Raw genomic sequence first — 22,593 nt, 5'->3', positions numbered from 1 at the left:
GACAAAGGAGACATTCATTGAGGCTCGTCTCACGATCAAGTGAAAAGAGCCAAACTGGGTTTGCGGGGAGAGCAGACTAAGCCCGCTCTCCCCGCAGACTATCAATACGCCCTCCCTGGGCAGCCGCAGCAGCTTCCCACATGACTGCCGGCTCCATCACAGAACCAGCGGGGGCTTGGGAGTTTGGGGGCCACACGGCTCCTGGAAGTTCCAGCATGCCCTGCACAAGCGTTGCTGGAGAGACCCCCGAGCCGAGAGGCTGCTTTTCAGCCTCCCGGTCGGGGGTCTACCCGTGAGCTGCCGTGGCACGGAGCTGCTCCACGGCAACACACGATTTTAAAAAACTGGGTTTGCAGAGTGCTTGCTCCGCAAACTCGGTTTAAGGGCAGGGGCAATTCAGCAGGTTACACAGTGGTTTACATGACCAGCAAAAATCAAGCTAGGCTCTCCTAGCCCGATTTTTGCTGGTCATGAGAATAGCTTCATTTTCTGCTATGTACAATGGCCGGAATAGGAGCTTTCCACATCTTCTGGAAGCATTAAGCTAAGGCAAAGAAACTGCGCTAGGAACCAAAAAGTCCTTGACTCAAATCTTGCCTCTGCAATGAACTCCCTAAGAGATGTAGGGCAAGACCTACCATCTCAACCTCAGCCCTACATCTGCAGTATGGGAATAATCATACTTACCTAGCTTACAGGGTTATGGTAAGGACTGAAAGAAGATAATGGGGCTATTCACACAACCGTGCAGGCAGGCTGTTGTGGGGGGAGGCAAGGTTCAACCTACCTTTCCCCCCATGATTGCTGTTAGCTCCTGCTGTGCGCAAGCTGAGCAACCACAGCTGGGGACTCTGCACACCCACAGAGGCTGGGACTCATTATCCTGGCCTCCAAGTATCCCACAGTGCCCCGTGTGCCAAGTGAAGTTCACTGGGGGATTACGAACACACAGGCTTTCATTTTTCTTGCAGGGAAGCAAACAGTCCATACTTACTGCTTTTGAGGTAGCACAGGGGGTGGGCACTGATGTGGGGGGCCTGGCCACGCTATATCCTGGGGGTGAGCAGACTCTCTGGCCTGTATCCAGGGGAGAAGAGTGAATCCGTGTTTCTAGCCTCTCGGGTTCATGTTTATAGGATTCGAGCGGAAATGTTGGTTGCTTGGTCACTTGTGTTGGAGTCGATGGGGAAGAAGAGAGGCCAGAGGCTGTGAACAACAACAACAATTAAAAAAAAAAGATGGAGATTACTAAGCCTTGGCATACATACAGGCTGAGTAATGGTTTAAGTTATACAAAGGCTTTGAACTGATACTTTCACTCACACACACACGGCTCTCAACATGAACAGATGTCCTCTCTCCTTGTGGAATATGGGACTTCTTCCTCCAGTTGAGTAAAAAAAATTTTTTTAAATAATTCACATTTTAACCCGATAAACTATACAATTAAAGTGGTTGCCTTCTACTGAGCCATGCCATTGGTCTAAACTTAAGAGTCCAGTACTACTTCCTCTGATGGGTAGCAGCTCTCCAATGTCTTAGACAGATGGTCTTTCCCAGTTGTGCCAACTGAGACACTGGAAATGTCAAGGGCTGAACTTGGGACTTCTTGGATTGCTAATATATGCTCCATCACTAAGTTCTGGTGATCAGACCCTTCAATGGGGTTACAGTTCATGTAGTCATAGAGTTGAAAGGCAGGAATCAGCCTCTGCCCCATGGATCAACCTTTGCAAGCCACACTGCTGTGTCATGAGCAGAGAACAGGTGTACCACATTAGAGGCCCAATGAGCAAGGCAGCTCCGGATCTCAAGCCAGGGCAAACCAATCAGATGCACCTGTGGAGGACAAACCTCTTCCCCTGTGTTACTAAGCAATCTGATCTTGCTGAAAATTCCTTTGTGAGAATCAAAGAGGGCAATCAGTAAAGTTTTAAGCACTGTACGGAGGTGCAAAATGAGACTAGATTTGCTTGTGCATGTGCACTATTTTCTAAAGGAATCTTGCACAATTTTAAGGGCGGGAGAAGCGGGGAAGCACGCTCCCTTGGCTTGAATCACAGTCACAAGCTGCAAGTGTCATAACTGAATGCCTAAAAGATCAGGGCTTTTTTCAAGAGTTCCAGATTGTCTTGCTATGCTTTAGTGCATGCACATTTTGGCAATGCTGCTTGAGAAGTGCAGTGCTGGGATGGAGGAATTTCAGGGCAAGGAAGCTCAATTTGCAATATACTTGAGTACTGTGAGCTGGGAAAATTCATTTTTCAAGTCTCTTATTTTTAAACGGAGGCCATGAGATTAGAAAACTCCCTGGAAAAAAAAAAGGCAGAGTGGTGCATCAGAAAGTGAGCAATTCCTCCCAAAGGTCGTTCTCCAGTGAAAGTGTATAAACCTGAATACAAGAAGTGCCTTTGCTAAGCTAGTGGGTCTCAAGGTCTAATGAAGCCAGATGGAAAGGACCCCCAAGCCTATATATGCTGAGGGGGCGGGGGGAGAGATCCTATCCAGTTTATTTTGAATCTGAAAACGGCCAGATTGCCAAACGCAAAGGTAGACAGCTCTTACAACCTTCCTTACAGACAGTGCATGTGGTATGATGACTTTTTCATAACAAGTGGGAGACGGGGTAGAGGATTGTGAGGGAAATCACCATATGCCTTCAGAGGGGTTGCACCAATGCCATTATTTCAGTTTTCACCATACTAACACATCTTTATAAAATACTTTATTGGCTTCAAAAATGGTTGCCCCTGCTCTAAGTTACTGTGGTATTAATGTTTCCTATTTTTATCTGTTGTTTTATCATTAACATTGTCATTTGTGGTTTTTATGTGCTGTTTTGTTGGTTAATGAAATGCCAGCCACTTTGAGACCCCTATGATGAAGCAGAATCGATACCTTTCTATAAGCAGCTCATTCTCTGTAGGTAGGAGCTCTGAGATACCCTGTACAGCAGTTTCCGTTGATTTTAAAGACCATATCTTGGCAACACTAAAGAGAGTTTTCTTTGAAAAGGAAGTTGTATTTTATGAAATTAAAAGGAAAAATAGCCATGTGTAACTGCTAAGGTACCATTCAGAGTCAGGAAACTGTTACCCAAACTGCTGAGGAAGACATCTACTATCTCAGACGTTGCTATGGAAAAGTGAATACCTCTGAAAAGCAAATAAATTAACATAAGGATCTAATGGCTTTTATGGATAGCTACCTTACATAAATAAGAAAACAAGATGCTTGTTAGACCTCCCCCCGAAAAGGTTCCTATCTGTGATATTGCTGCATAGAATAGAGTAGGGAATAGTAAAACTCTTGGGAATGCTCAAGTGTGGAATTTGAGACTATGTGAAGCTGGGAACACACTGGGAATTTGTGAATATATGAAGCTGACTTTAACTTCTGACTATTCTAGTCCTCTGTTGCCAGATTTGGCTTTTTTAAAGCCAAATTTTGGGTTACGGCCCATTTGACTCATGAGTATACCCCTGAGGTTCTGAGGTATCCACACCGCATCGCAGAATCTCTCAGGTCTCTACCAACCCTGGTATCCAAGATCCTTTTTAACTGGACTCTGAACCTGGCAGTTTCTGCGTGCAAAGCATCTGAACTACTTACTGGACTGTGGGCCCATTCACATTTTAAACACTTTGCATTGTGCCCACAGCAGTGAAGCCTTGCCTTGCCCTTGAACAGGGGAGAGCAGGAAGAAGGAGGAGAAAGAGAGATAGACAGGCAACACATTTCAGAGGAGGGAGAGAGGCGGGTGGAGGAAGACAGCAAAGATTGTGGGGAAAGGAGAGCTGTGGGCAGGACAAAAGAAAATTCTCAGAGATTACAAAGAGAGTGGTTGGGAGGGAGTGGAAAAATTAGGGTTTGGGATTAAGACTGGGGAGAAATGGGAACTGGAGTAAGACTAGGGTTGGTTAGGACTGTGCAAGGAAGGAAGGAAGGAAGGAAGGAAACAGCATGATATGAAATTCAGATATGATATTCAGTACAGGATGCTAAAACAAGACACAAATCATAGATCCACCAAATATTGGCTGTCGCCAACTGAGACCACAGGGACCAAGACCTCTAGATTGTAAGAAGGGTGAACTAGCTCTCTTCCCCAGTGCTTGGTTTTGGTTTCTGACAGGTCCAATATACAGCTTTCTAAGATGCGATGCCATCTACCTTATTTTTATGGGTCCGTAAGTGTTTTCGAAGTGCTTGAGGTTTTGGCAGAAGACGCAAATGATGAAAACAACAACCCATTAAAAGAAAAAACAAACCACTGCATTATAGCTGACCATTGCAACTGCTGGGATGTGTCTATCACAAGAGTTAATGGACTAACAAAACAGAAGGGATTTCTGGTAGCAACAAGTGGTGCCAAAATGGTAATAAGCAGACACACAGGAGCCACATCACACAGTCAGCAACACAGTCAAATACCAAATAATAAATAAGAGAACGAGAGGATGCAATCAATGCTATCAGCAAATGAAGCTTCTTCTTCTAGAACATTTTAGAGTTGTGTTTAATGTTTGAGAACAGTATGTAATCTAGTCTTCATATAGTTATCTACCCTTCCACTCTCTCTGTCCCCAATTAAAGATGTCATAGGCAATGTGAGATAAATGCAGATGTGTTGCAAGTATCAAGGAGTGCCACTAAGGCTAATGTGGTGTAGTGGATAGATCATTGGGCGAGGAGTGAGAAGGATCTTGGATCAATTCCCCACTTAGCTGTGAAGCTCACTGAGCAGCTCAGTCTCAGCATAGCCCACCTCACAGGGCAGATGTCAGGATATAATGGTTCAGCTGTGTATACAGTCCTGAGCTGCTTGGAGGAAGGCTGGGATAAACAGCTACAGGTAATAAAAATTTTGATTCCACATTCCTAATTTCCAGGAGAGAAACCATCACTGATGCACACAAATATATAATCTCCATAATGTTTTCTAGGCACAGAATATGAAGGCTCTTGATCACAGAACAGTGTTGAGTTTTTCAGTGGAAGATTTCCAGTTGTTCCCTTTACCCCCATTTGGTCTACAATCCTGCCCAAACTTGTGCATAGGCTGACAGGCACTTGAAGTGAACAGAGCATGCTGAGGGTAGCCAAGATAAGGCTTGGATTTTGGAGCAGACTTTTCCTCTACTTTAGATTTGTAAATAAATGTCTACATTAAAGAGTGTATCTGCAGTTCCTATCTATCAGTTTAAGTTTTCCTTTTCTGGCACTGTTCAGGACCTGGGCATGTGAGCTCACTTCTCCTGGGTCAGAATATTTTTCCATCTCTTTATGCATTTGCTTACCAACTTTGTGCCAGCATTTTAAATAAACAGGCATCGCCATGTGTAATGCAAGCATATGGTGCAGAGTGCTCTCCTTCCTCTCATAAATCACTGTAAACCCCCAACTCCTGTTTGCATTCTTCTGCTAGCAGTGAAAACAGAGGAGTAGGCTGGCTATAGTCAGCGAATGTTAAATAGAGCCAGTCACTTGTAGTGATGCCAAACAGCTATTTCCTCATTAGGCTGATTCACAGCAAAGAATACCAGGCCTCAAAGGCAATCACGGCAAATTCAAGCGGACTGCAGTCACTTAATGGCTGTTAAGCAGCATACAAAACAGGTGGGAATGGTGTTGATTATTCATAACAAAGGGACCTTTCCAGTAATAAGCCACGTACAGGCCTGGTTCAGTCATAAATGTAAAAACATGGTTAAGCGCAATGAGAAGAGCTGTGGTGACCCTTGAGCTTGCACACTACCCCTTTCGTCTTAGGGAAAGGACCATAGCTCAGTGGAAGAGCATCAGCTTTGCATGCAGAAGGTCCCGGGTGCGATCCCTGACATCTCCAAACAGGGCTGGGAAATACCCATCTGATACCCTGGAGAGACATTGCTAATCATTGTAGATAATACTGAGCTAGATGGGCCAATCAATGGACTGGATATAAGGCAGTTTCCTATGTAAATCCCTGACCTGGCCTGCTTGAACTGTGGCTAGTTAACAAACCAGGTTCTAAAACCACTGTTTGATTCTAGTTTGTTTTGAAATAACCTTAGTTAGAAGACACCATGCTTCCCTGCATTTGGATGCAACAAGAAACTGTGGCTAATTCAAAAATAAAAGTGAAAGCTTTCAGTCTCCACTTGTGTGCCTATAGACCAGGGAGAACACATGAGCCCATGGCTGGTTGCACTCATTTCCATAGCACAAAACCATGCTATAAAAACAAAAACAAAAACAAACAAATAAATAAAAGACATTACTTTTTAGCTGCCCCATAACAAATTGTTCTCTGGGCAGCTCACAAAATCACATTTATTTTAATTTAATTTTATATGTAATCCAGCACTCTAGCCACTACACCACACTGGCTCTGGTGTACATACATACAACATACTCCTAGTCAGGTTGCCGGACTTTGAATTCTGCACAGGTTTGTTTGGGCTGCACAGCAGAGTTGTGCATGGAACAGGTTTTGCATTCTGTTCCGAGCTTGGAATGCTCAGAATGGAACACAAAATGGCCAGATCATTCTGACCGAAACACTGGGGCAACCTGGTATTTTGATGGAACAGAACTTTTCTGTTTGGAACATTCCAAATGTTCCAGCTTTTTTTTTTTTAAATTAACTTGGTGAGGGTAGTGCTGGAAGTGGCGGCGACAAATGAGGTACCTTTAACATTTAATTGATCCAAGCTTTCTTCCAGCAGGATCGGGCTGTCACTACAAGCCACCACCATGCGCGTCATTTCATGTGGCAGCGTGTCTCCGGAGCTCATCTGGTCTCCGTGCATGCACAGAGATCCTCTGGAGATATGCCTCTGCTGCACAGGATGCTGGTAAGAGCGTCTCTGCAGATGTGTGGAGGCCAGGTGAGCTCCAGAGATGCACTGTGGGATGCCAGCCAGGGCACCACAGTAGTGGCAGCTTGCAGTGCCAGCCCAGTATCACTGGAAGAGAGCTTGGATTAATTTCATGTTAAAGTTACCTCTCTTGCCAGCCCAGTACCGCTGGTAAGAAAGCTTGGATTAATTAGATATTTTGCCGCCCCCCACTGCCGCCAGAACACTCGGAACATTTTGGGCTCAGAACAGGCCCCTCAAATGATGGGTGTTCTGTTCTGAGGTTGGAACACTTGAAACAGCCCGTTCCAAGCTTGGAACATTCCAACTTGTAATGTTCTGCACATTCCTTACTACACATGATCCCAGACAAATCAACTCTCTCAGCCTCAATTCCTGCAACCTATAATATGGTGATAATAATATCATGAGAACCCAGAAGTTTTCAGTGATCTCCAGTTGGCACTACACCAACCAGGATTGTGAACCAGGATTGTGAACCTGAGATGTGAACTCAGCTTGTCAATCCCAGTTCAATGCTGGGTTGGCACGGCGCCAACTGGCAATCACCGAAAACTCCCTGGTTCTCATAACACGTGCCACAGGAGCATATGTGCCATGAGAATCTGGGATTTAACACTTAATGGCCAGTGCAGTAATTGTGTGAACCACCCCCACCACCACAAACCACAATAGTTAAAAACAGAATAGTACTGCAACATAAAAACAACCATCAAATGAAACAGAGCATGACTAAGAGCATCCAGAAATACTGCTCATCCCAGATCAAACGCCTTTCTTTCCAAGCGATGATGATGACGACGACGACGATGATTATTATTTAAAAAGAAATATCTTTGCTTTTGACAAAGATGAGACTCTCACACTCAGAGATGTAGTGGCGGGGGCACACAGGGACGGGGCGCCGGTACTTCTTGGCTTCCCTGGCTGTTGGGGTGGGCATGGCCATAGGGGCAGCCATGAATTTGCAACTACATCACTAGTCATACTACAAGTATTTGCAAGCTACAGTTTACTCTTGTCCTGCACAGGTTATGTTACTGCTACCCAAGAGAGGCCCTTTTTCTTCATCTTGGTACTCAAGCATATTAGCCCATCATCCTTGGCCTATATTAACAACATGACAACTGCTGAGACAAAACACAACCCTGACATACCCAACCTCTGTCACTTACACATGAGATGGCCACTTTCTAATGACACATCATGTGCCGACTTGTGCTGGGTACAGATTACACCTTGTAGGAAAAGAAGTCTAGAGATGCTGGGTTTATTCACTTAGTACACTGTTTGGTTTTTCAGTATGTTCAAGAATACTTCACAATCTGCAGTGATGACACCTTTAAAGGAACTAGATTCCTAAAGTTGATGCTGAGCCCAGTCTGCATACACTCTAGAGTTATCACTATTATTCTGGCATCACTCCCACCAGTCACATTACACTCAGCCCTGGGCGTCCTTCACACTAATATAAAAATCAAAATTCAGCTCAGGTTTCGCATCACAAATTATGTGACATGAAAAGCTGAATTCCTTGGCCTGTATAAACTACGGAAATTAGATGAAGGGTTTTATCCTATCGTGCATTATTTACTTTGCACAATTTTTATTATTTTTGTATAGTTTACAGGCAACATTCTTCTTCACAACTTCCAGTGCCAAGAAAATGCACTGTCACAAGAGGTGCCGATCGTCACTAACTTAGATGACTTTTTTTTTAAGGTAGACAAAACAATGGGGGAGACATCTATTAATGGCTGTTAGTCGTGATAACTATATGGAACCTCCATGTTCAGAGGCAGTGTTATGTCTGAACATTAGATGCTGGGAACAATCTACAGGGGAACAGGGGAATATCAGACGCTGGGAGCAATCAGTCAATATCAGATGCTGCAGACAGTGAATGGTTGCCCTTCATATCCTGCTTTCGGGCTTCCTGAAGGAGTCTGGCTGATAAGTGGGAAACAGGAAGCTGGACTAGATGGTCTGATCCAGCAGGGCTCTTTTTATGTTTTATGCTTTTACCCTATTTCTACTAGGTATGAGAAAGGGCAGGAAATATACAGTCACTGAAGCTCCAACCCCATCACTAGAAATCTTACTCAGGAACTCCCTTGCTTTCTGAGATTTTTCCAGACATTGTCCACATGCTTTCAAGTAAATACATTTGCATGCATAAGGGCTAGAAACTTACTTTTAGAAAAGAGGATGATATGCTTGGAAGTGTATGGCCTTCCGAAAGGTTGTGTTTCCAGTTTGGCGTGCAACTATAAGACAGGAAAACAGCCATCTGGGCATGCTGTTAGCTGTTCCTTTAATTAATTGATTTCATTTGGTTGCAAAGAAGTTATCCTAATGCACATGGCCCAGTGCCTTATGGGAAAATATCCCTAGGCCAAAGAAACAGCCTTACTCAGCTGTCTATGCTGGCCTGTTTTTTGTCTTCAGAAATATCCAGTGTGCATGCCAAGCAGATAGCATAGTGGTTTTTATATGCATTAACATTCCATGTTCTGGATGACATGCATAATATGTAGGCCATTAAGCAAATCCTCTATGATTTCAGAGGGATTTGATGTGCTAAGATCTAGATGATGGAGAGATTCTTAATACATAGCATGCCCTCTTCCCCCTTTAACAGAACATAGTATGATTTATTTTGGAGTAAATATCTATAGGATTTGATTGTGTCGGGGTTTACTGTCAGGCATCTTATTGTGAGATGGGAAACTTTTAACTCACTTGAGCACCATAAGGGAGAGAATGAAGGATTAAGAAAAAAGCCCCCAGATAATTAGGGGGCTCTTTCATGTCATACCTAGGGATATGGGATATGAGTATCCTGTGACTCTGGTTTCCCACGAAGTGCTGTTTCAGCAGGCCTTTTAAAGTCTCTAATTGTGCCTTAACTGATAGCTGCCTTTATTACTGTTTCAGAATGGTAATTTGTGGTATTTTTTCTTTTAATGTGTTGCTTTATTATTTGCAGTTTCTTAAACACTACCTGTAAACTGCTTTGAGTATATGTTAATGGAGGAAAGTGGGGTGTTGATTTTACAAATGCAGCACAACTGGCAGATCACTTGGCACAGGCTGATCCCATACTTGATACAGCCCACACTGTCTGGATCGACAGGGACAGGCCTGGGGCCAGGATTTGAAACTAGCGGCCGACATTCCTCGCAGTTATTCCTTACCATGATCAGAGCTGCAATGAGGCAGGGCGCTTTCCAGACTAGACCCTGCAACGGGGTCACGTCGTATTTTGGAAGTGTGCTTCCATACTTCCTGTGTTGTGACACTGCAGTCCCTACGCAGACAGCAGGTGCAGTTCACCTTTCCAATGCCTTGTTTCAAATTTAATTGCTGCGATATAGAGACGGGACGTCATATATCCGGCGTAAGAAAGTTGCTGTTTTTTCGGGTTGTTAGTTTCTGCAAGACTGCTCCCCCTGCTGTTTACGTTTCAAATGCGACTTGCCTGAACGGAGGCATTTTGCTGCTGTTGAGCAGCTAGTCTGGAAAGTGCCCAGGGAGCCTTCAGAGTAGTTGCCCTGCAGGCTTGAAGGGCAGGGCAGTGCATGGAGAGGGAGTCTGGGAAGTGGTTTCCGCATCTCTCTCCTCCCTGCAGGATCATTGCCAGAAATATGCCTGTGAATTTTGGCAGCAAAGAGTGCTTTTGTGGTTGGGGGCAGGGAGAAGAGAAAATCGCTTCGTGGTCTCCCTCCCTGTGAGCTGCCCTGCCCATTGAGCCTGTAGGGCAACGACTCTGAAGGCTCCCAGCCTTGACGTAACTCTCACCACGTGGAAGCGTCACTGTGTGTGGATGTCAGCCACAGTCTCGACAAAGTGAAAATCCTCAAGTCCTAAAACCTGCAGTGCCACCAACTTGCCTTTTACATATGTACTATCAAAAAGCCCACCAGTATGAAGGGTGATCTGTGCACGAAGGGTCAGCTCAGAAACTGCAAGGATCCCTAGGAGATCACAGTGCACCTGTTGCACACAGATACCCACTGACCTGAAAGATCGCTGTCTGTGACGGCCAGGCATCAGGAGTGAAAGAACATACAACGCTGACTCATACTGAGTCAGGCCTCTGGCCCATCTATCTCAGCATTGTCTATACCAGGGATTCTCAATGTTGGGTTCCCAGATGTTATTGGACTTCAACTCCCATAATTCCCAACCAAAGTCCACTAGGGCTGGGGATTATGGGAGTTGTAGTCCAATAACATCTGGGGACCCAACATTGAAAACCCCTGGTCTATACCAACCAGCAGCAGCATTCCAGGGTTTCAGACAGGGGTCTTTGCCAGTCTTCCCTTAAGATGCTAGTCACTGAATTTGGGACCTTCCTCCTGTGAAGTATGTTCTCTACCACTGAGCTATGACCCCATCATAGGTGAAGGCAGTTTTTATCTTCATTGCTACAATATCCCCAAGTTCAGGGCTTTATTTTCCCCCATGGAGCAAATGGCAACTATTCACTCAAATGCATGGAGCGGGGGACACTATCGCTCTTAGTCTGCCTACTGCCCCACTTGATCCCGGGGGTCTTGAGAATCAAGCCCACTCCTACCTGGATAGCTCTGGCCTTTCATCCAATAGTTCCTTACTGTTTTGTTTCACTCCTTAGTCATGCTAGCTAGAGTGTGACAGGACCTTGGGAACTGACGCACAGACAGATAAAGATTGCTGGCTATTTCTCGGACTTTGTTGCTCAATCTCTCTGCAGTAATTATGGGATCCCAGCAGCAGCGAGAATCAGTTCACAACTCTTGTAGGGGATTGCCAGTCTGAGCTAACGTAAATAAGTGACCCACTGGAATGGTAAACTGTAATGTTTCAAAAGATGTTGTGGTGCTTTAAAGTACTACTTTGGACTCTTGCTAAAGGAAATGCAAGATAAAGTTTTTATATTGAATAACAATCAATGGTGTGACCTCCATTCTATGATATGAAGTCAAAGTTAAGCATTTCTAAATTCCATTCATTTTGATGGGAGAGTAATGCATTTGACCAACTCTCTCCTGTTAAAATGGTTCTGTCATGCAGCCTGATCCTAAACATGTTCGCTTGTAAGTATCTCACTAAATTCAATGGGGTTGCAATCCTATACAAACTTATTTGGGAGTAAGCCTCATTAAAGTCAGTGGGAGTTGCTTCTGAATAAGCATACACAGAATCTGGTTGTTAACATTTCGTCTTGGCAGGATCATGCACTCTCTTGACAAAGAAGTGCAATATGTCCAGCAACCCAACACCTCACCTGGGAATACAACTTTCTTTTGTTTTCTGATTTGCAAAGTTTGGATATGAAATTCCTTGAGCCTCTTGTTCCTTGCTTGCCAATTTCTCGGCTTCTGAAACTGGATTTTTCAAGGTATCAATGTTGTTTTCTTGCAAGGAGAACAATTAAAATGCTCCTGAAAGTGAGCTAGCTCCGTTCAAAATTCAAAAAGCGTCTGAGTGCAGTCTCAGCCCATGGGGAGTTGGCGGGAAAGGAAAGACAGCTTTGCTCCACAGTGCAAGTGGCTGACTCAGACTCCCAGGACTGCTCATCATCATTCTTATCTTGCTAACCTGGGAAATTAATCTCTTTATGAATATATGACACACTCTGTCTCCTTGGACACACGCCAGAGCCCAGCTGAAGGAATGACTGATGACTGCTTCGTTCCTCTTTGACAGTAAACAAACTACTAGAGCCCGTTTTCTGATCGCTACTGTATTTAGTGATAGACATTCGCATGAATTGCAATAGAGGATCCCATCTGCAGCTGCACATTTGAACAGCAGTTCTCAAAAACCTTCAGCCCTACCTCCGTGACATCTTCGAAAGGACCCCTTTCCTTTCTCCTATATAACTGGGTGGCCTCTATGTATATCGGCCTTTCCTTCCATAATACCCTCAAAAGGGCATGTCACTAGTTACAGAAGAGAGAATTATCAGTTTAAGTTTCTGTGTCATTCATAATTTCATGCCTTGGACTCTTCAGGGGTACCCCTCAGGATTATCTCAGCTAGCCACCCAGCAAATCAAACATGCCAGCAAATCAAACATGCATTTTGCTCTCTTGATCCATGAGTCAGTCCTCCAAATATTGGCCACTGGTACAATCTCAGGGGACGAATGAGCATCACGATTTTTTGTAATGTCTACCCCACCCCCAGAGACGGAAAACAGCTGATAGCATTGTGGCACTTGCAGCTTTCTGTGCATTATCACCCCTTCTTTATCTCTACCTTCTCTACCTTTATCTCTACCTTCTTTATCTCGATTAGGCTAAAATGGCAGCCATTTTTGCAGAGGAAAGGGTTAGGGTCAGGCTTAGGCTAACAGTGAACAAATTTTACTCTCTCCATGGAGTGATCTTTGGAGTACATCACTGCCAATTATCATTTTTCCCCACTCTGGAAACACTGATAACATTTTATAGTAGTTTTTGAGGCTGTTCTCACAAGCAGTGTAGCCCAGGCTAGGATGCACCAGGATGCACATGGATCATGCACACCCAGCCTAAACCTGCTCCCAAGCCCAGCTCTTAGCCAAAATTAAGGGAGCAAGCGCTTCCTTAACCCAGCTGCCAGGATCATGAGTCTCCTCGGGCTCTGAGAAACAGAGATGTCTGAAGGGGGAATCCCCTAAGGCACCAAGCTTGTCGTGTGGTGCCTTGTGGGATATCTGGAGGCCAGGAAAGCGAGTCTTGTCCTCTGTTGATCTGCGCTGCCCCTGGCAGTGCTGGTCATGTGGGCAGGGTTGGGCTCACACACCAAGGAAGTGGCCATCGATTGTCTGGAGGAAGGTAGGTTGAACCCTGCCTACCCCCCTGCTCACCCACCCATCCACCTGCCCATCCACCCAACCACCTGCCCACACAGTTGTGTGAATAGCCCTGTCGTCGTGTTGTGAAACATTTTTTTTTTTACAACACCATTGGAAATTGGGCTGCTGCAGGCCTGATGATCAGGACAATAAAAGCATGCTAACACCCTGAAAGCTGAAAGTATTGCAGCTGAAAGTATTATCTATTTTCCATCTCTAGGGGTACAGACCTTGCCAAAAACCACAAGGAGCATTCACGCCCCCAGATAATACCAACCACCCCGAATGACTCACACACTGTTGCTATGATGCTGGACATCTTTGGGCGGGAGAATCAAAGTACCTATTGAGCCATCTTTACTGTAACTGGGCTAGTTCCTTCCAGAAGCCTTTAAACACAAATACTGCTGCTGCTGCTGCTGCTGCACTACTGGCTGCTTGTGAAGAGGCTGAATGGACAATTGTCTCTGCCTCGAGCTCCTTGCCAGCCTACGTGCTTGCCCTTGAAGCTCAGCACACTCTGACAAAATGTGCCGCAGGGTCGCTTTCCCAGCCTGGCTCGAATGGGGCCTGCAGCTGTTGGCTCCTCTCAACACTCTGCTGTGCGCTGCTGGAAATGGCTGGCAGGAGGAAAGGGAGATCTGCCTGTCAGTGGGACTTAATTCAGTGCACGCCTACATTTTCCACAGGTTTGCTGGTGCAGCTTTTCTCTCCAGGAAACACTTCCTTTTCTCAATTCAGTTCCTAGATGGAGGGTCTAGAAATCTTCTAGCACACCACTGAGAAACACTCTCTTCTTCTGGTTCTGTCCACTCTCGCCCCAGTTTTCAATCCATCACCTAGTTCTCCCCAATATTTATCTCAGGAAAATTGTATGTGTAAGGTGCCAGGGGCTCAGCCCAGGGAATCCAGCAGCAGAGCCCGGGTACCTTACTGCCTGCACCAGCTCCCAGGGAGAAGGACCTATTGACCTGAGCCTTGCTGCTCTGCAGCCCCATCTGGATAAGGGTCAGAAAGGTGGATTGCAGCTCATCAGCCCAGTTGGACCAGGTGATCTGAGAAGCTAATGGGGCCCAGCCAGCCTCTAAGCAACTTGTCAGGTACAGTAGACTCGTGAAATCTAATCTTACCCTTTTTAACCTAGCCACCTGTCTCTTTATTAGATTACTATATCTCCCATCTCCAGCTGTTGGGACCTATGGTTGCTGCCTTTGGGATCTGACCTCTTGCTTGCCTTAGACAGTGCTATCTGACTTTGGTCCTCTTGACTGACATCTGCAGAAACTGATCCATGCTTTCCCAAGTTGGCCATACTGCTTGCTTTTGGTCCATCCAACTGGCAACCAGTATCTCCATATACCTGAAACCTAGCCATTTCCTGGGTTCTGACAAAGAGATCTTTACTCCAACCTTCATTTCAGCTCCTCTACCACCCCCAACTCAAAACGTAAACATTTGTTCTAGGTAGGTATAAGTTTATTCGGTCATTAACCCAATGATGTTGATTGTGGTCATGATATTGCCACAAGGTCTGTGTAGTAATACCAACATTCTGACATCACTCTACATTGTAGAATTGTCTGTTCAAAGAATTCAGAGATGTGGTGACTTTCAAGAAGGAAGCTGCCTAGCCAAATGAACAGCTGCTACCAATGTATCCATAGGGAAATCAAGGGTCTCCGGATTCAAGTCTGGGTTGGTGGAATGTCACCCAAGCTAATGGGTGATCAGTGGCTGCACAGGATTCTCTGCTCCCTTTCAGTTTGGTTCCCACACTGAGACAGACTGGGTGAACCCTACATGAAATGGGAGTTCGTGGGATCATGCCTGCCTTGCTGCTGGGCCCTGCAGTTGGACATAATGCTTGCTTCGGCGTACATGCATAAAGTCATCAACCACATTAAATCTCCAAAACAAGGTGTGTCTCTGCCTCCCCCCCCCACCCCCCGCAATGCCTGTTCAAACATAAAATGGGAGGAAGATAAACAACTGTCACTGAGGAAGACATTGGCAATACATAGTCCTACCCAGAGCTGAGCCTTCTGCCTCCTGACTCAGCCAAATCACATCTATGCAGCCTGGCTCAGAGAGGCCCACTCTTCTAGCAAGTGCCCATAGTTCCTCAGAGAAACCCCACCTCTCAGACTCCCCCTCGGATTACTCTGGCTGTAGAAAGGCATCCAAAGGCAGCACTGTGCAGTCGCCGTTGCGGTGCTGGGATGGATTTGAGCTGGAGGTGCAAATCTCCATATCTCATTACCCTGGAGTCAGCCTGTCCCTCTGCCTCCATCTGCCATGTCTGTGAGTTTTTACTTCATTTTCTAAAGGCAAACAGCAGCTTGTTATGTTGGTTTAAGAAGTAGCTGCTCGCCACCCCACCCCGCCCCACCCCACTGCCAAAAGCTTGGCTACTTTAATCCTGGCAGCACACAAAGCCCGGGGTGCATCACAAACAGTTCCTCGAAGCAAGAGTCACTTGGGCTGAGAGACCAACTATTTATGTCTCCATGGCATTCCTGTCCCTTGTCACGCATGTGGTGCAATGCTGATATTAAAATTATGAGGTGTTTTGGCATTGAGTGGAATTCGCTGAATATGGATGCCATCTTTAGAAGCTTGAGTCTACAGCTTTCCAAAAGGCCTGCTCTAGTACACTGTGGTCCTAGTCTATAGGGGCCTCCATCTCGGTTGCTATTTTTAAAAGAAAAGGTTGGGGCTGTCAGTGATAATTACAGGCTTAACACAAAAGAGTAGTTTGGCCCTAAGACACTCTCGCCACCCACATCGCCAGCAGTTGGCAGCACCGGCTTCTCAGTGTTCCACCCAACCCAACAGATGCTGCAAGAATGGGTGATGTTTCTGCCATCGCACAGAAAAATAACAGAGCTGTACATCTTTTCGCAGACATGAGAATACTAATCATGGCTTTGGACTTGGGGTTTTTAAAAGTTTATTTAAAGACTTAGCCAACAGCTTCAGTTAAAAATACACAAATCAACTATGCAAGCAAACTCTGGCAAAAACACTTCAGGACACAAGAAAGAAGAACATGAAGCTGGAATAGTAAAATGCAAACATCACCCCCACTGCTCTCTGCACCCTTCATGCACACACCCATCTATCTCTATCTCTATTTCTCTTAGGTGTACCCATTGCTAATCCCACGTGTGGCAGCTCTCGCGAGAGTTCGCAAGCAAGCTGCCGGCAGGGGAAGAGGAAAGCAGCCGCCCCAGACAGGCAGGAGGGCAGGGAGAAAACGGCAGCAGCAACGGATGGGCAGAGAAAATGGCGGCAACAAGAGGGAGCAAGAAAACAATAGCGGGGGCGGGCGGGGGAAAGGAGAAGATGGCAGCGGGCGAGCAAAGGACATGGTGGAGGCCGGCCAGCTGGTAGTGGGGGGGGGGAGAAGATGGCGGTGGTGGTGGGCACTGGGCAGACAGGAAGAAAATGGCGGCCAGCAGGCAGGGAGAACTAGAGGTACAGATGCTCTGTGCCCAGCCCAGCTAGTTTATATATACTGCACCTTGTGTTGAATTGTAATAGTAAGCCATTTGGGAGTTGGTTTTCGATTTGGAAACAAAATATACATATAATATAGAAAATTCATTAAATTGATAATATTATGGGAGCCAAAATGCCTGTTAGGAAAGCACAATTCATAAATGGAGGTAAGAAGATGGAACTCTGTAGCCAAAAGCATTGTATTTAATACAAATGGTAGCTTTTAGGACACCTGATATAAAAACCAGGGCTACGGTGTTGCATTCAATATTAGGACAGTAGGCGGGCACGTTAATGCCACTGGCGAATTGAAATGATGGATAGGACTCTGGGGATGCTGTATAGGGCTAAGCTGATTGGGTAAGTGAATAAGTTGCTACACTGTCTTGACTGCAGCAGAAATTCCTATTGCACTGCATTTGATCTGCAGCAGACACTGCAGTAGGTTAAAGATGCTAACCAGGTGTAAGATGAGTAAACTCCTGCTCTTAGAACAATTCAAGGAGAACTGAAAAAAGCAGCTGCAGGGATGGAAGTGGAAAAGGAAAGTGTGGGCTAAAGGGGGGAAGCCAATGGAACAAAAATGAGATCATTGAACAAGAGAGAGGGGAAACAATTAATTACAGCCTCGGCCAGTTAAAGAGTATTTAGGGTGTGCCCCACTCCCCAAAAGTATGTGGAGACACCATTTGAGAACATTCTCCAAAATTTCTCCTGAGGAAGAACCCTGAAATTCAGAGAATTTTTCAGTTTCTCCTTGGGAGGAACCTTGAAAACTCTGAAATTTGGAGAGAACATCCACTTTGGAGAAATGTCTCCACATCCCCCATGCACCAGAGGTACATCATGGAATTCCGGAGGTACAAAATGAAGTTGGCAGGTTAAAAACACAGGGAGGCGAGTCTCACGATCAGTGAGACTTGCCGGAGGGGGTTCTGCGGGGAGAGCGGGCTTAGCCTGCTCTCCCCGCAGATGATACCCAGAAAGCCCAGGGCAGCCAGATCGGCCGCCCACACAACTGCCAGCTCCGTCATGGAGTAGGCGGGGGCTGCGGGGATTGGGGGCCGCATGGGCTCTGGAAGTTCCAGGATGCCCATGCAAGCACGCAGGGCATCCAGGGGTCTCTTCATGTTTTGCCGCGATGCGGAGCCGCAACACGGCAATACACGATCAAAAAGATGGGGTTAGTGGAGCGCTCGCTCCGCTAGCCTTGGCTAAGGGGAGGGGGAATTAGGAGACTTTGCTGCCGGGAGCCACGCAGCTCCTGTCGCAGCAGACAATCAGCAAAAAGTGGGCTAGGCTCCCTTAGCCCACTTTTTGCTGATCGTGAGGATCTCCTCAGGATGTGAAGGGAAAAGTGTTAACGGGGGTCATGGGGAGGAGAAAATGGCCATTAAATGCAAGAAGTGCAGTCTGTGACAACTCCAAATATGAAGCTGCCTTCTCCCAATTCAGACCCTTGGTCCTTTTAGCTCAACATTGTCTATCCTGAATGGTAGCAGCTCTCCAAGATTTCAGAGGACCCAACCCTACCTGGAGATGCCAAGAAATAAACCTGAGACTGTCTGCATGCAAAGAATGCACTCTACACTGAGTTAGAGCCTCTCCTCTTTCTATGTGAAGCTTTAAATGTATTCAAAACAAGCACCGTGACCACTCACAACAGCAGTGACAGGTGATTACACAACCATCCCAGCTTTGCTGTTATTTTGTTGTTGATACCTTTGACACCATGGTAAGGTGATTCCAGGGTGAACCCAATCTCCATGCTTTATATGCAAAACGTGATTGTTGTGTGCATATGGGCAAGTTTCCTGAGACAAACACAAAAGTGTAGATGACATATATGCATCTTTAAACACTCAGGTACATACTTCTGATTGGGCCACGATTCCCAAAAATGTGTATGCTGGTATTTAAAGCCATGGGTGTGTCATTCGCACACTCGGCTGGTTCACATGACCATGAAAATCAAGGTAGGAGATGGGCTACACAGATATGCATGATCATCAGAACTCACGCATTTCCCCTCCAGCCCAGGTTGTTCCCAGAAGGGCTACCCAACTTTTGCACCCATCTTTTAACCAAGGGTGGAGCGGAGAAGAGGCCTCCTACCCAGTTTCCCCAGTTGTGAGAACTCTCACTCCTCTTCTACCCAGTTATCGGCACTCAACATGCCCTCCCCTGCTTGGAAACCATAGAGATCTGTGTACACAGTGGCCACCATCAATGGATGTGCTACCTTCCAAAGCACACCCTAAGATCCTGAAGCTGGAGCAGCTTTGCCAGGATCTTTCCCAGACAGCAGGCTTTACCGCAGGTTTTCTGTGAGGCTTTACTGCGAGTTTGAAGATGCCCAAAAAAACTGATGCAAAAAGTGGATTTTTTAATCCCAATAAAAATGGGCTACACTCCAACGTGCAGTGAAAAACCTAAATTGCGTGTGAAGGGCTCCCTGATAGCTCGCAGGGACTTCAGGGTAAATTTGGCCGATATGTAAATGCACTCCCTCCATTCCAGAGGAGGCGAGCTAAATGCCGGTTGTGAAAAACTTCCAGAGCTGCATCCTTCTGCTGCTCCTTCCTGGCCAATGGGAGGGCAGCCACTGATGTCATGAAACGTTTCCAGTCTGCTGGCAAAGCAAAGCATGCTGGGGAGGCATACACGCCCTTGGAGGACTCTGAATGGCATGGTGGGGCTTGCAGCTATCGAATTCAGCAACGGAGCCTTTGCCAGCCATGCTCATGTGTTTGCTGGTTTTGCTACAGCCAAGCTGAGGTGATGCCTGTGTGTTGCATGCCGGGTAATCTTGGCTAGCTCCTACCTACCTCGAAATGGTCGTGTGCACGAACCTCTGATACGTTTGCTTCAGGAAACATCCAGGTAACCTGGGAAAACATGCAGCAGTCTCGTTTCCGGAGCGGTATGGAGACACCCTGAGACTATTGCTATGTTAACATACAGGCCTCAGGGTTAAGTAAGCTCTCAAAGGAATTTCATGAAATGTCGTTCTTAGTCCCACCAGCTCCAGGAGTCCATCCTCTGAATGGGCTGAGCTGTTGCTTCAGTGCTGAAGGTCGAGAGATCAATCAGCGTAGGGTTTGCTTTGCTAGAACTGTTATTGTTTGCTTTACTTGCCCCCTGTATGATCTGAATGTGCCCCTTTTGTTTCTGCCTGCATAAAACCCACAGCTAAGAATAAAAGGTCCTGACTGTGAACGAAAACTTTGGAGTGCGTATGAAAACAGCTAGACCAGGAAGAAAAGAGAGAAGGGCGGCAGCTGGTCGCAGGAGGAGGTGAGAGGTAGGGGAACAAAAAGGAATGAGGACAGAGCAGGGTTAGTTATTAAAACAGCCAAGTCAAACAAGGCATAAGCAGGAATAAGCCCCTTGGTGGTGGTGGTGGTGGTGGTGGTGGGGTATTTAAAAGAAAGAAAGAAAGAGTTCCAGCAGCGCAGGACTGTGTAACCCTTTCACTGCTGATTCTCAAGTGCCATCACCTGTGACCGGCTCACTGCAGCTTGTGAAGCTGGTTCACTCAAGGCAGAGAGATATGCGCAGTTCCACTCCAGATCTGGACTGGGTCGCTGGATTTTAAAAGTCTGGGTTTATTGGATCAGTTTCATGGCCCCAGGCAAAATGCCTGGACTCCAAAACAGGTCTCATAAAAAGATAAAATGGCTCAGGTCTTCCCAAAGGATCTGGACCCTGTCACACACCCACACACTCACCTGGGCCTAGAGAGCTCCCCCAGTCCTCAACTAATTAAAAAGAAGAAGAAAACCCTTTGATTAAAAAAAAATTAAATTAGGATCAGGTTGGATATATGTGAATTGTTTTAGTGTATGCTTACAGGTAGAGTGGAAGTGAATCTGCTTGGAGATTGGAAATATGAACTATGAGATACAGTACTACTTATTCCATTTGAATTAAACCAAAGTACCCCCCCAACTAAGTGTACACAGGATTGAAACCTTGGAAGTCTACATATCTGGGTTGCCACCTTTTTTTACTGGTCTTGCTCCTGTGCCTTGAGCAGCAGCCTCACACACAGAAATGCAACAGGGGAAGCTTCCACATTACTTTATCTCCATGCCAGGAAAAATGTCATCAGCTTAATTTTTGCACGTCAGGCTGGTGTTACAGGTACTGTATAGGGGGGCGGGGAACTAGGTGGCAATCCAAGACACATTGGCTGCAGGAGGTTTCAGCCTGCAGAGGGAAGAAAGCATAAATGCAAATTCAAAGTCAAATTCCATGTCATTCTTTAAGTCACAGGCAGCCAAGCATACAGAAAAGTTACAGTGCATACCCCCCCCAGCGCGCACACACACACACACACCCCAGCAGGATCTAGTATTTCCCTCCCCGCTACCTGATGTGTTAACGATTTCTCAGGACACTTTTGTCGCAGTTTTATTTTTGAGACACGCCACACATGGTAACTGTAACTATAGAATCACAGCTGGATGAAGCAACAGTTGCCTGGGGATTCAGTATCAGCCGCGGAGTGTGACTGACATGTGCATGTCAGCAGAGCCGGGCTGGGGAGTGGGAGATGAGCACATGCCGGTCGACCATGTGATCTGGGGGTCATGTGCATGACAGCAACTCAGGAAAGTCCACTATCATTCATGCTCCCCACTTTTTACTTCCATTCTCAGTGCTTCCTTCTAAGGAGTCCTCCGATCTGCTGTTTCCTATTAAAAGAACAATTTATCTAAAGACACTGAACAGAAGAGGTGCTGGCCTGAAGCAAAGCAGATTTGGGGAGACCAAGGAGGCAGGGCATTACAAGCTTATTTGACACAGAATGGGCTGCTACTCTCGGAGGAAAAACAAAGCCCTTTCATTTGCATGTGTTAATTAACTCCTATCTTAAGTGCACTTAAATGTCTACTGCATAGCTTCAAAGATCAGGTTAGATTTTTTTTTAAAGGTTGAGATATCTTTTTAATTTTATTTTAAAGACACCCAACTGGGCATTTAGCTAGATACCTTTTAGAGCAACTTTTGTTGTGTGTGTGTGTGTGGGGGGGGCAATATGACCACCAATGAGAAGGCTGTGATATAGGCTGAGATTGCTGCTGCTTCCTACCTCCTGATTTTATTAATAAGGTAGGGTTGAAATATATTAAGTAAACAAATAAATAATATACCTCACCCCAGGATGAAGTGGTCTTGGCAGATAGATTTTGTTTCATGCTCAGGGGTTGACATGTTGCCACTTGGGTGGGTGGGTGGGTGGGTGGGTGGGATGCAGGATGGGGAAGAGATCTTCTCTCCAGGCACACTGGCCAATATCCCCTGAGGGGGAGAAGGGTGTCCGATGTTTTCCCTTGCAACTGGTGGCTCATATGCACATGTCATCTCAAGAAGCTTGCTCTGGAAGCACGTTTC

The 22,593-nt window shown here is 46.0% G+C and overlaps 1 protein-coding gene across 8 annotated transcripts in view; it reads right to left on the bottom strand.

Moving 5' to 3' along the window:
- The window catches only part of PRKAG2 (protein kinase AMP-activated non-catalytic subunit gamma 2), a 291,223-nt gene that overhangs the window by 115,138 nt on the left and 153,492 nt on the right, over positions 1-22,593 (bottom strand). For 6 of the 8 annotated variants that reach the window (XR_008309577.1, XM_053260020.1, XM_053260022.1 and 3 more), the window contains one exon: positions 995-1,206. The exons of 1 other annotated variant lie outside the window; for it this stretch is intronic. Coding sequence is in view for 5 of the 7 variants with exons in the window: in XM_053260020.1 (XP_053115995.1) it covers positions 995-1,206 (212 nt within the window). In the remaining 2 variants the exon portion in view is untranslated. Of the gene's footprint in view, positions 1-994; positions 1,207-22,593 lie in introns of those variants that run through there. One more of the 8 variants, XM_053260030.1, reaches the window with a different exon arrangement.

This window comes from Hemicordylus capensis, chromosome 6, assembly GCF_027244095.1.
Source record: "Hemicordylus capensis ecotype Gifberg chromosome 6, rHemCap1.1.pri, whole genome shotgun sequence".
NCBI lineage: Eukaryota > Metazoa > Chordata > Lepidosauria > Squamata > Cordylidae > Hemicordylus > Hemicordylus capensis.
Note: the sequence above shows the minus strand (reverse complement) of the source record. Positions and strands in the feature narration are given on the sequence as shown.